We start from the raw sequence: 13222 nt of genomic DNA on the forward strand, positions 1-13222 counted from the left end.
CAGGGGCGGACGCGAGTGTGCCGTGGAGGGAGCAGAGCCGGACCCGAGGAGGGGCAAGGGCTCAGCAGGGCGGGGGAGGGTGAGGGTGACCCCGGCTCAGCCTTTCTAGCAGAGCCGGTCACTGCCTGCGGTGACCCCCACTTCTTGCACACCGGCAACACGGAGCCCAGCGTGCAGCACAGAGGGGGGCTGAAGTGAACTGGGGGAGACCAGCCCGGGCACACAGCGGGCGCAGCGGGGAAGGGGGCAGCGGACACGGGAGGTGGGTGGCGGTGCTGCCGCCCTCCCGGCTCCGGGGCACCGAGGAGCATGGGGGAGGAGGGCGCGGGGCGGCGCACCCCCGGCGCCCCGTCTTCAGCCCCGCTCCGGCGGCGGCTTGCCGGCCGGGGCTCGGCGGGGCCGTGGTCGGGACCGGGACCGGCGGGGCTCGGCTCTCGTCGACTTGGGGCGCGGCGGGCCGTGGCAGGGAGGCGGTTAACGGCCAGGGAGCCGCGGAGGCAGGAGGAGTCCGCAGGCGGGCGAGCAGGAGGGGGCCGCCGGGCGAGCTGCCCGCAGGCTGCCCGCCCCCGCCGAGCCGCGCCGCGCCGAGCCGCGCCGAGCCGCGCTCTGCCCCGGGGCGCACGGGCCGGCGGGGCACGGCGGGGCGAGGCGGCAAGCGCGGCGGCGGCGGCGGCGGGGGGCAGGCTCCGTGCCCCGCCCGCCTCGGCACGGCACGGCACGGCTCGGCATCGCACGGCACGGCGCGGAGCGGCGCGGCTCGGCATCGCACGGCACAGCGCGGCACGGCGCGGCTTGGCACGGCACTGCGCGGCACGGCACGGCACGGCTCGGTTCCGCTCGGCACAGCACGGCACGGCACGGCTCGGCACGGCTCGGCACACCACGGCTCCGGCAGCTCCCGAGCCATTCAAACAAGTGGCTCCGGCAGCACTTCGGAGCCGGGGCTGGGGAGAGGGCGCAGCGCGGCTCCCTGCCCCGGAGGCACCGGGCCCTTCACACTGCCTCTTTTCTCTGGCGCTCGCTCTTTATTTGACGATGAAATAATGTTGACATGTCTTGAATTATTAAGTATTCCCTGGATTTTATTAGCACATGATGCCTAAATGCTGCCTGTATCTGCTGGGGTCTTAACCAGAGAGGAGCGAAGGAGAGAGGCAGAGAGACAGAGCGAGGGAGAGGAGAGAGAGGGGTTTTTGACAGCTGTATTTGTGCTGATAAGCGAAGGCACAAGGAGACGATCGACTAGTGAGACAAGAGGGAAGCGGCAGCTCGGAGCTGCTGAGAGGGGCTGTGCTTCCCTCCCGAGACGGCTCGGCCCTCCCGGCGCCGTGCTGGGGCTTGGGGGGGACCCGAGCCCCCTCCCAGCGCCTGGCCGGGCTCTCGGCCAGTGCCCGTGCCGGGGGGCAGCTCGCTGGCAGGGGACACCGGCCGCGCAGGGCAGATGCCGATTGAGATCGTGTGTAAAATCAAATTTGCCGAGGAGGATGAGAAGCAGAAGGAGAAAGAAGAAGGGGATAAGGAAAGCCTGATCGAGGAGCCCGCCCGGCCCCGCTCCCGGGACCTGGCCGCCTTCGCCAGCGCCAGCACACTGCACGGCCTGGGACACATCTGCCGGTCGGGGCGGCTGGGTGTGCGCCAGACCCTCTGGGCGTTTGCCTTCCTGGCCTCGCTCGCCTTCTTCCTCTACCAGGCAGCCAAGTCGGCGCTGCTCTACCTGGAGCACCCCCACGTCATGGCCCTGGACGAGGAGGCCATCCGCGAGATGGTCTTCCCCGCCATCACCATCTGCAACATCAACCGCTACCGCCACTCGGCGCTTACCGACGCCGACATCTTCCACTTGGCCAACATGACCGGGCTGCCCCCCAAGGACCGGGATGGCCACAAGGCCACGGACCTGCTCTACCCCGACCCCGACATGGCCGACATCGTCAACCGCACCGGCCACCAGCTTGACGACATGCTCAAGAGCTGCAACTTCAGTGGCGAGAACTGCTCCTCCCGTGATTTCACTGTGGTGAGTGCACGCCTGGCTCAGCTTCCCCGGGGGCCGTCGCCGGTGCAGGGGGCACCCACCCTGCCGCGCCTCGCCGGAGCAGGGCTCCCTGGCTCGCTCCGGCTGAAGTTTGCATCTCTCTCTGTTTGAGTTTCCCTCCATTTTTCACATGGAGAGAGAGAGAGGATCGTCTGTGGGAGCTCTCGGTAGGGCTCTGTGCTGCAGGACCAGGCTGCTGGCAGGTCCGTGCCGGAGGGGCTTGCAGGCAGGAGCCAGGGCTGGGGTGGGAGTGCGGCTCAGCGGTCCCCGGGGTGGGTGTGCAGCAGGCAGGGGGAAAGCTGTGGTGTAGAGCCCCGCTCCAGCCTGCGCTTCCCCCTGGGTTGAAGCGCTCTGTCGCAGGGCGCTTTGCACAGAGAGAGTGGACGGGGGGGGCTGAGACCCCCTTGCATAGAGGGAAGCCCTCCTGCGTTTGGGGGGGTTGGCACTGGGATGTGTGTGAATCCCAGAGGCTGCCAGCATTGCATACGCACCTGTGTGCACACACACGCTGGGCAGCTCCGCTCCGCAGGCACGGCTATGGCCGGGTGATTGGGGGGCTGCCCGGGGCTGCCCGCTCGCTGCCCGGGGCTTGCTAGCAAGGCCTCCTCCCAGCAGCGCCTGCCTGCCCGGCCGGGCCCCGCCAGCGTGCGGCTCTCGCTCATATTGAGCCTGGAATCACAAATCCCTGCTGTGGTTTGGGAAAATAAATGTGCTGAACGGGCGGAATACCTGATGGGACCCTTTTCAGACCGTAATGACTCTGGAAATGAGCCGCCTCTCTCCTACGGCTGCCAGGGGCTACCGCTCGGCTGGCTTGCTGCGCTCCCAGGAGCAGTGCTGCCAGCCGGAGCCCGCTCCGCGCCGGGGAGGGGGATGTGATGCCACGGGCTGTGCGGGATGCTGGGGGGGGAGAGGAGGCTCCGTGGGGCTGGAAATGGCTGATGCAGCATGTCCTGTTTCACTTCGTGCCCATCAGTGCAACGTCTGCTCGCTGCGCAGGGTGATGCTGTCTCTGGGAAAGCACTGTTTTGGGGGGGCTGCCCTGTGCGGGGGGGTGGCATGGGGCACTGCAGTGGAGTGGGAAGGAGGAGGAGGCAGTGGGGGGGCAGCCCCACTCCTGCCGGGGTTTTGCTGGGCTCTGTGCCTGCTCTACACCAGCTGCCTGAGTTTGCCGGAGAGAAGTGCAGTTCAGCGGGGCTGGGAGCAGGGAGCTCCCGTGCTGGACAGTCCTGCACGTGGCTCGGCCACGCTGGCTCCAGCCCCGGGGTCCTCCTGGGGGATCCTGCACAGCTTTGGCTTGCGGGGGAGGCAGCGAGCCCAGCGCTGTGCTGGGCAGCGGCACAGCATGGCACTGGGATTTGGCATGCGCTGAGCCACGCTGCGAGGCTGGCAGGGCAGAGCTCAGGCGGATGGGGCTGGGTACAAGCTTCCCGCAGCGTGGACATGGTGTGTGGCGTGTGCCGTGCTGCGTGGCAGCGGAGGGTGACCACCAGGACAGTCACCAGGATCCGGTTTCTCAGCGGGTGGCTGTACAGGACCAGCTGGCCTGCCTGCCTCTGCAGCTTACGGGTCTGCCCTGGGGATGCCCAGGCAGCCAGGCTCCGGTGTGCTGGCACTGTGCACTGGAGCAGACTTCAGGCATGAGGATGGTTAGTGCCGGTCAACCCCGGCTCCTGATCCAAGGAAGGGGAGCCCAGGGCTCCTGCAGCCTCCACCTCCCTGTCCCCAGCTCAGCCCTCCAGCTCGGCCTTTGAGGCATCAGGGGCTGTCAGCAGAAAGGGGTGTCCCCATCACCTCTCGCTTGCCTGGAGCAAAGGGGTGAACCTGGGGCAGCAGAGTCTGCAGGGCATGGGTGTGGGAAGGGATGGGGGAAGATGTGACCTTTCTCTGCCACATACCATGTCCCAAAGCCATGCCAGGCAGCAGCGGGACATGTCGAGGTATCACATCGTTTGCAGCTGGAGCGTCCTACTCCCGTTCCCTGAGCGGAATTGGTCCCTCGTGCCTCCTCCTGGGAACAACCTGCTTGGCAGGCAGGATGAGTCCCGGCTGTGATGTGTGGGCTTGGGCAGTCCTGTGCCTCCTAGCTGTGGCCCCAACGCAGGGGCACCCGGGCTGCCCTGCAGCCAGCTGTCATGCGGCAGGGAGCTCCAGGCCTCATCAGTCCCAGTCCTGGGTCCCCATGTGTGCCTTTATGTTCCAAAAGCTCTTGTACCCCCGCTGCAGTGGGCGGATGCGTGAGTCACAGCATGTCCCAGCAGTGATGGAGGGCTCCCAGACTGCAGCACATCCCAGTGGGGCAAATGGCCTGGGGTCCCAGGGTGCCCAGCCCATGGCGAGCAGCCCCTAGAGCAGAGGTCATGTCCCCAGGGATGCCGGAGAAAGGAAGGAGCTTTTCCCACATCTGTGCTTGCAGGAGTGCCGGAGTCCTTCCTTCCCTCTGGGCACAAGGTGGACTTCATCCAGAGGCTGGAAGTTTTACAGCACGAAGGTGGCCAAGCCGTGGGGCCGCTGCCGGCCAGCTGCCTGCTCGGGAGCAGGAGCAGCGCTGAGGCTGGAGCGTGTCCCCTCGCGCTGCCGCTTGCAGCCTGTGCTCACAGGATGAATAACTCGTGCGGATCCTTTAAGTAAGAGCTGCGAGTGGTAGATGATCTTCCCCTATTTAACGTCACAAATCCACATTCTTTATGGGATAGCAAATTAAGAAACTATGGGGGAAAAAAATCCCCAGCGTAAGCATCTTCTATGTAATAAAGCCCGGCTGGGCTGTAAATCTCCCCACGCAGCAGGGACAGCCCTGAGCTGCAGCAAGGCTCCCCTGCAGCCCTGCTGACAAATGTACCCCCTGCGTCGGCTGCCGGAGGGCCGTGCCGGAGCCCCGGCGAAGCCTCTGTGCCATGCTCTGGGGCCCCCTGATCCCTGCTCTTCCCGGGGGTGCGGGGCTGGGCTGCCCCTGCCTGCTGCCCGCTGCCTGCCGGCACGGGGGCCGGTGCCTTGGGGAGGGCGGTGGGCGCGGAGCCCTGCCGGCTGGGCGAGCGCAGCTGCGGTGCTGAGGGTGTGAAGCGTGCGGTGCCGGCGCGGGAAATCAATAGCGCTCTTTACGTGCCATTAAGCGGGAGGTTGGGAAGCATCCCCACGGGGCTGGGGCTCAGCTGCGGCAGGTGGCCCTCACCCCGGTGCCTGGCACCCCGGTACGACCGCAGCCCAAGGCCAGTGCTGGCCACATCGCGGGGGGCACTGTGGGAAGGGAGAGCTCTCCCAGCGGTGCTTTGGGGACGGGGAGGACAGGCATCTGGGGTGGGCAGGGGTCTGGGGGCCGCGGGAGGAGGTGCGTGGAGGTGGTCCCCCCCGGCGGGCAGCAACATCCCGCCTGCTCGCTGGCAGCGGTTGCGGCAGGAGGCTCCGCTCGTGGCCGGTTGGGAGCCTGGTGCCTTTCTCAAAACCGCGTCCCCTGTCAAAAGCCTTTTGTTTCTGATCTGTGGCTGCCGAAGTCAGTCCTGCCAGGGCTGGGGGTTGGGGGAACGGGGAGGTTGCTGAGAGCTGGCAATGCCTTTTGGAGCTGGCACCAGCCCCGGCTCTCCAGGCAGGGCCTCCTGCCTGCCCGGGACATGGGCGGTGCGGGGGGTCTCCCCGGCACCCCATGCAGACCTCAGAGAGGGAAAGCCCCTGTGCTGAGGCAGGGGGAGCATTCTCGGCTGCGCCTCTTGTGCACCCCGAGAGATCTTGGCTGGGGGTGGGTGGGCAGGGGGCAGCAGGCTGTTGCCCCTGCCTCCTCCCAGCAAGGCTCTGCCACCGTCCCCCCTGCAACCCACGCAGCTCCCGACGCGGGGACTCTCTCTGACCTTTCTGCCAGAACTGTACTTAATAAATGTCACATTTTCAGCCTGTTTTTATGCTGGGTAAAAGAGCTGGACTCATTGCTCCTCACCTGCCCTGCCCTGCCTGATGCCTGCTCAGACCCCGGCGTTCACCCACCCCAATTTCCCTCTCCCCCTGTGCAGGGCTGAATGTGCCCCGGGGCGCAGGGGACTTGCCGGGTACCCCTCAGCCACTCACTGGGCTCCAGGCACTGCAGGACCTGCCCTGGCCGGGGCACGGAGGAGCTCTGGGGCCAGGCAGTGCCGTAAGGGTCCCAACGCAGCAGCATCCCCGCCGGAGGGTGGCATGGCTGCGGCTGTGGTGGGTATCCTGCTGCCCGTGGCAGGGGCCAGCTGCCCGGGACAGCCCGGAGCATCCCTTGCCAATCCCATGCCTGTGAGTTGCTCGGCCGAGCCCAGCCGTGCCCATCTGGGTCACTGTGCTCTGCTCACCAGATCCACGTCCTGCAGCCCCAGCCCAGCGCCTGAGACACCTCCCCAGGGGCTCGCAGCCCATCCGGAGCCCCCCGTCCTTGCAGCCCCGCCGCCGTGCTTGTGTCCCCAGGTCTGTGTCCCGGGTGGTGCAAACACGCAGCGAGTTGGTCGCGCTTCTGTCTGGAGCGGCAGCGGCGGCAGCTCCGGTGCTGTTACACATGAGCCGCCCGGGCACGGCTCGAGGCGCTGCTTGTGCCAGAAAACGGGGGACTTTAATGCAATTCGTTGCCATTTAATTTTACACAATTCCTGCTGCTTAATCCACTGAGAAATGCTAATTTATACAATTCACGTCTAAAAATAAATGTCAGTCCAGCAGCTCCCAGCAGTGGGTAGCTGCTCCCACCAGCCCCCGCCAGAGCTTTGTGTGGACCCCAGCCCGGAGCCCACCCTGCTCCCGGCCAGCCGGGCTGCTGCTCCTCGCCCCGCAGTGCCCAGGCTGCAGCAGCATGTGCGTGGATATGGGGGTGATGAGGATTTGGGGTACTGAGGTGGGACAGCAAGGGGCTGGCTGAACCTAGGGGTGTCACTGCAAAGCCCCTCAGCACGGTGGGTCTCAGGGCAGCATGGCAAGGGGACACCGGGTGTCCTGGCGATCTGGTTGTCTTTTGGATGGCTGGGGAGGTGTGAGGGGCATGGGGCTCCCAAGGTGCCTTTGGGACCCCCATTCCCCCGTGGTTTCCCCCAGGAAAGACAGACTCAGCCCTGCGTGCAGCTGTACCCCAGGGTGCAGCTGGAGGTGCACGGGGCGAGCGGGGGGGCCCCACTGCAAAGGGCTGGCGTGGGGCCACCTGGGCTGCACGTGAGGGGTCCGGCCATGGGTCGGGGCAGCCTCTGCCTGGCTGGCAGGTATTAATTGGTCGCAAAGCGCCATTAATGAATGTGGGAGCGGAGGGAAGGGCGCACCCCGCCTGCCTGGGGAGCGGGAATGCATCATTAGATCCCTAAGGAGGCTGTTCTGCAGGGGACTGGGAGGGGGTCGGATCCTGCAGGGAAGTGGACCCGTGGCTGGGAAGAGCCTGTGCTCAGCTCCCCAGACCCCCTGGCTCTTGCCCCAGAACATCTCCGTACCCCGCTGCCCTCCTCCCCAACCCCCCAGCCCTTACAGCTTGCCCCCATCGCCTCCCCTCTCCCACCCCTTTGCTGTGCAGACCCCCATGCCACCCCCACTCGAGTGGGGTGGCACTGGCACCAGCAGCAACACCGAGGGGGGTGCCAGAGCAGCGGGATGGGCAACGAGGGCCGTGGCCGTGGGTGCTGGCTCCCCACGGGTGGGGGCCGAGGCAGGGAGCAGGGGGGTGCGGAGGCGACGTGGCGGGGGAGCGGAGATGCTGGAGGAGCCGGCGGCTTTCCCACCGTCTCCCTGATTGAGATCGGATCACTGTGAGCATAAAAAAGCTCTCTTCATAATTATATTTAATGAATTGACTTTAAAAGCTCTTACGCTCTTATCTGGGTAATTTAATATCACACACTTAATAAGCCTGTCTCTGATACAGGGGGGAGCCAGCGGCCAGGACGCCCGCGCCTGGTGTGGCTCCCTGGGGACGCAGGACGTGCCACGAGGCCGGTCCCACGTGCCGGGCTGGGCGGATCGGGGGCACTGCCGTCCCCTGGGGCCAGGGCACCCGTGGGGGTCTGTGGGGCAGTCCCCCCCCCAGCGCTGCTGGCTGCAGAGCGGGGTGGGCACCTCGGGCGGCTGTGGGATGGATGGGGCTGGGGCACCCATGGAGGCTTGGCCCCGGGAGCGGGTGCTTGCTGGTGGATGGGGCTGCAGGGGTGTGGGGCCATGGGGTGGTGGGGACACAGGGCTGTGGGGCTGATGGGGTGCAGGGTGACTGGCTGGGGGGTGGTGGGGTTCATGGGGTGCAGTGTGGCTGGCTGGGCATGGGACAGGGCTGGGGTGCAGGTGCCCTGTCCTGGCAGCGTGGCTGGATGTCACATGGCACCGTGGCTGGCAGGGCATTGCTGTGACCCCGTCCTTGGTGCCAGTGTCACCCATGTCAGGGGTCCCACAGCCAGGCGGCACTAGGGGCAGCCACGGGGCAGAGTGCACTGTGGGTCCCAGTGCCGCCATGCTGGTGGCTCCCTGTGTCCCTCTCGCTCTGGCCACCTGGGGCAGCCAGCTGGGGTGGCACGGGGGTAAATGATGGCTGTCACCACAGTCTCTGCAGCTCTGCCCCCCCGTCTCCTGTGCTGCCAGCCGGGGTGCTGGCTGCCTCCCTGCAGGCAGGCATTGCTGCAGCCCCGGCAGGAGTCCCCGGCCCCCCCGTGACCCATCGGTGTGTGCATGCAGGTGCCTGCGGCAAGCTGGAGGGGCAGTCTCTGCCATATGGAGCCAGGGACCCCGGGGACCGCGGGAGCCTGTGTGCAGGCTGGGGCAGGGACCTGTGCCCCGTGGCCGTGGGGTCAGCCCCCGGCATCCTCTGCACCAGGCCCTCGCTGGGCAGCGGGTGGAAAGCCACCAACCGGGTTCGTGTCCCCTGCGTGTCAGAGCCGGAGCTGCTGGGAGACGGTCGGTCCCCCCAGTCTGGCACCACGTCCCGGGTCACTCTGCGCCCTCGGGTCCCTGATTCCCAAGTGATGGAGGATGGAGCAGCACCTCCCAGCATCCCTGCCTGTGCTGCCCCAGGACTCATGGCGGGGACAGGGAGGGTGACAAGGGCAGGGTGCATGGCACTGGCCCGTGGCCAGCCATCCCCAGGCGCCGGGGTGCCTGGCAGTGCCGGCTGCCGTGCTGGTGCTCGGTGCCAAGGCCGGGCGGGCTGGAAGGAGGCGCGTGCCAAGACGGTGGGGCGGGGGGACGAGGACGCAGCTGCCACCTGGCCCTGTGGGGGGGGGCAGCCCTGGGCAGAGCGGGGACCCCGGGCTCCCTGCCGGCGGTGCAGGGCATGGGGCAGCCGTGCCGGGTCTCCCTCCACAGGGGAGCGGCTGGAGCAGGAGGTTTACGGAACTGCTCTAAGTGACGCAAATGGTTTGAAGCCCATAAAGAGAGACGGTTTTATGTAAGACGACTATATAAAGCTCTGCTGTTCTGCCATTGATGAGATATAGGCCTTTATTTATAGAAGGCAATGTTTGTGGTGCGAGCACTGAAAGCCAGCCAGGGACCCGCAGATAGGGCGTCGAGTCATTTCACATGCAGTTGCCGTCGACACTGTTCACACATTAAAGAAAAAAATTAACAAGTTTGCAGCCAGTCAGGTGGAAAAAACAATAATTGTCGAAAACTCTATTTCCCCCTTTTTCCAATAACAAATAGCTGGATCGCTGCTGGGGAGGCTTGGGCTTGCTCCGGGAAGGGACGGGCTGAGGCTCTGGCCAGGCTGGGGGATGGAGCGGGCGGGGGAGGCAGCCAGGGGTGGGAGGAGAGCCCGGGCAGGGGATGCGGGGGCTGCTGCCAGCACCCAGGCAGCTGGCAGGGGGTGGAACGCCCCTGCCCGGGCATTTATATGTCCGGGACCGGAATAACAGGGCCTGCGGGCAGGGATGATGGCGCCGGCAGAGCAGCATGGCCATGTGCGTGCTGGAGCTATAGGAGGGGGGGCGAACACCAGGAGCATATGGCTGAAGGTGCTTGCCGCACAGGGGGGCTGCGAACCAAGCCCCGCTGGGTTTTCCTGCCTGGCCCAGCGTTGCCTCTTCCAACCTGCACACACAGGGGTGCTCTGAGGTTATTTCTTTGCCAGATGTGGCCGGGTTTTTACTGGAGAGCAAGCAGCGAGTCCCCGTGGTCAGAGCACCCTGCCAAATTTTGTTTCATGCACGAAAGGAGGAAAAACTTCTCATGATTAATTGTGCAATAGGGGAGAACATGCACCTCCCTGACCTGCTCCTTGCCGGTCGCTGGCCTTTTCTCCCAGGCGCTGCCCTGATGTGCAGCTGGGGAGCGGCAGCGAGCTCGTCCCCAGGGCACGCTCCCTGCACGGGCTGCACGGCAAGGGTGCGAGGGCAGGAGGGTCCCGACACCTCTGCCACATCCAAACTCTGCAAGGGCCGCGAAGGGGAGGAAAGCCAGCCAGGGCTTCGCAGCAGGGGAGCATAGTCAGGCTCATGCTTGAGCAGCTTCCCTGCAGCTCCCCGCGCGGTTCTGCGGGCGGCTGTCCCCTGCTTACGCTGCAAATCCTTCCCTCGGTGCTCTGAGCCGTGCCCCGGTGTGCTGCGCCAGCAGCGGTTAGAGGCAGGGCGCTGCCAGCCCTGTCCGCCTGCGGCTGCATCGCCGTGCCAGCAGCAAGCGGGAGGTGAGGACGATGCTGAGCCAGGGCACATGGCACCATGCTGCCGGCCTTGGGTCGGGGGGCCAGACCTGCACCCTGACCCACTGGGTGTCGGGGCTCCCGCATATGCCAGCCCTGTCCCCAGGAGACATTGCTGCCCCCACGGCCAGTCCTCCCCAGCCACCCTCGCACAGGTCAGGAGGGCCCCTCGGCAGAGGCACCCCCAGCTCGCCGTGCCCCTCTTGGGGTGCAGATGCAAGCCGGAGCACGCTTGGCACCTGCACGGCTGTTAAGTGCTGGCTAAGCTCAGCTGGACTCAACAGGTTTTCTTCCAGCAGAACAAAAGGTTCCCTCCTGATTGCAGCACCGGGAAGGCGAGCCCAGGAGGAGGGGGGGAGGCAGGAAAGCCAGAGGCTGGGAGGACCTGCGGGTGCTGTGTCCCACTGGCACGGGGGTTGGGGACCCCTCTCTGTGTCGGGGAGCTCAGCTGGGCTGGAGAGCCGGGCTGACCCCTGCCCTCGGTGGCTGGGCAGGCAGGGAGCAGGGGCTGGGGGGGCCCCTGGCCGGCTGCCGGCCACCAGCCCCTGGGCTGTGCAGGGCGGGAGGGGAGAGGAGGCACATGCCTCGTCAGAGCAGAGCCCCTGATTAATCACTAACTGCTGGCCCTCCAGCCAGCAACTCATTAGCAGTTTAATTCCCAGTGCCCAGCGCGCTGGAGGGCCGTGTGGCTCTGATTGAGCTGGCCGTGCTCGCCTGGGCACCTGCAATCAGGCCGCGGCCCCCCCGCCCCGATCACAGGCACAATTAGTGGCCATGTCCGCCGTGCCCCCGGGGCGGGCTGGGGAGCGGGTGCTGCAGGTACTGTGGGGGATGCAAGTGCTGCAGATGCTGCAGGTACTGAGGGTGATGCAGGCGCCGTGGGTGCTGCAGGTACTGGGGGTGCTGCAGGCGCCGTGGGTGCTGCGGTCAGGCACGGGTGAGGGGCATCGGTGACAGTGGCTGCGGAGGGCTGGCGGGCAGCCCCGGGGCAGGAGGCGTGCCCTGTCTCCTCCTGTATCCAGCTGTACCCCGGCTGTGCCCGGAGCGTTGTAGTCCCCGTGGTGTCACAGGGCCAGGAGCGGCTGTCAGCGGTGTCAGCGGCCGTGGTGAGGCGCTGCGCTCGGCTGCACAGGGATGCCTCACCAGTCTGTCATCCCCGGGGGGCAATGGCACCCCGCACATCCCCGTGCTGTCCCATCCCTCCGCCACCTGCACCCGCACCCGCGGCAGAGTGAGGGCTGCGGGGGGCACCCATGTCCCTGCCTGCACCCTGCTGTCCCTGCCACCACCCCAGGCTCTTTCCTGCCCCGGCTCTTCTTCCTCCCAGGCCTGGGGGACCCCTCCAGGGATGGGCTGGGGGTGCTCACCTGGGCCAGGGCAGCAGGGCAGGGGCAGGAGGGAGCTTGGTCCCCAGGAGAGCAGGCACTGGCCACAGATGCTGCCCATGGACCTCGTACCCCATCCTGGGTGGGCAGAGGTGGGCACCGCCATGCCTCCCAGCTACATGGGGGTGTTTGCAGCTTGGCCGCCCCCCCTTGCCCTCCAAACCCTGCTGTGCCCTTCACTCCTGAGCTGCGATCCCCGCAATTTCTTCACAGCCCGAGGAGGGAGGGAGGGACCGCGCGGCAGAGGGAAGCGTCTCCATCTGTCTTCAACGCTCCAGTGGCTGGAGCGGGGCAGGGCAGGGGCCTGCGGGTGTCCCCACTGCGGGGGGGCAGTGGGGCGGTGGGGCGAGGAGGGATGGGGTGCATGTGGGGGCAAGCCGGGGGCCATGCTGGGGCTGTGACCCCCACGAGGAGGCAGGGCTGGCACGGCATCTGCTGCTGCTGCCCCCGGGAAGGGAACGGAGCAGCCCACCTTCCTGGGCAGCGTGGGATCGAGGGCACTATGCGAATCCAGCCAAGATTGATGCAAGTATTAATTATGTCCCGGCGGCTCAGCTCCTGCTCGGCCAGGCAGGGTGCCGGGTGCCACGGCTGCTCGCGCTGGAGAGGCGGGTTTGCACTGGCAGTGTGTCCCCTACACATGTCCCCTGGGTCCCCAGCCTGCTCCTGCCACCCCCCTGTGCACCATGCTGTGCCGTGCCAGGCCAGCCCTGCTCTCCCAGCCCCGTGGCATTGCCTGGGCCTGGGGGCGAAGCCGTCACAAGCGGGGAGGCGAACAGTCCGAGGTAGGAGCAGCGCAAGCGCTGTCAAGCAGCCTGGCGTGCCCGGCTCTGAGGTCCTGCTAATCAGTGTCTGCAATTACGTCTGCTAATTACAGGCAGAGGTTCACAGTGATTCCTGCCCTGCCAGCATGGCGCTGGTCGCACCAGGGCAAGTTGCTCCTGTGCAAGGACAGGAACGGATAACCAGGGCTGCTCAGTCGGCTCTCCCTGCCCAGGCACGGCGTACCACAGCCAGGTCCCCCGCCACCCCCATCCCATCCCATCCCCATCCCATCCCCATCCCCTCCCATCCCATCCCCTCCCATCCCATCCCATCCCATCCCATCCCATCCCCATCCCCATCCCCATCCCCATCCCCATCTCAATCCCCATCCCATCTCAATCCCCATCCCATCCCCATCCATCCCATCCT

At 66.5% G+C, this 13222-nt stretch overlaps 1 protein-coding gene across 1 annotated transcript in view; it reads left to right on the plus strand.

Annotated features, from left to right (window-relative positions):
* Positions 1-1112: 1112 nt before the first annotated feature.
* The window catches only part of ASIC4 (acid sensing ion channel subunit family member 4), a 29659-nt gene continuing 17549 nt past the window's right edge, over positions 1113-13222 (plus strand). The window contains exon 1 of the mRNA XM_075153942.1: positions 1113-2017. Coding sequence (XP_075010043.1) covers positions 1442-2017 — 576 coding nt within the window. The 5' untranslated portion in view covers positions 1113-1441. The remainder of the gene's footprint in view (positions 2018-13222) is intronic.

The sequence above is a fragment of the Calonectris borealis genome, chromosome 6 (assembly GCF_964195595.1).
Source record: "Calonectris borealis chromosome 6, bCalBor7.hap1.2, whole genome shotgun sequence".
NCBI lineage: Eukaryota > Metazoa > Chordata > Aves > Procellariiformes > Procellariidae > Calonectris > Calonectris borealis.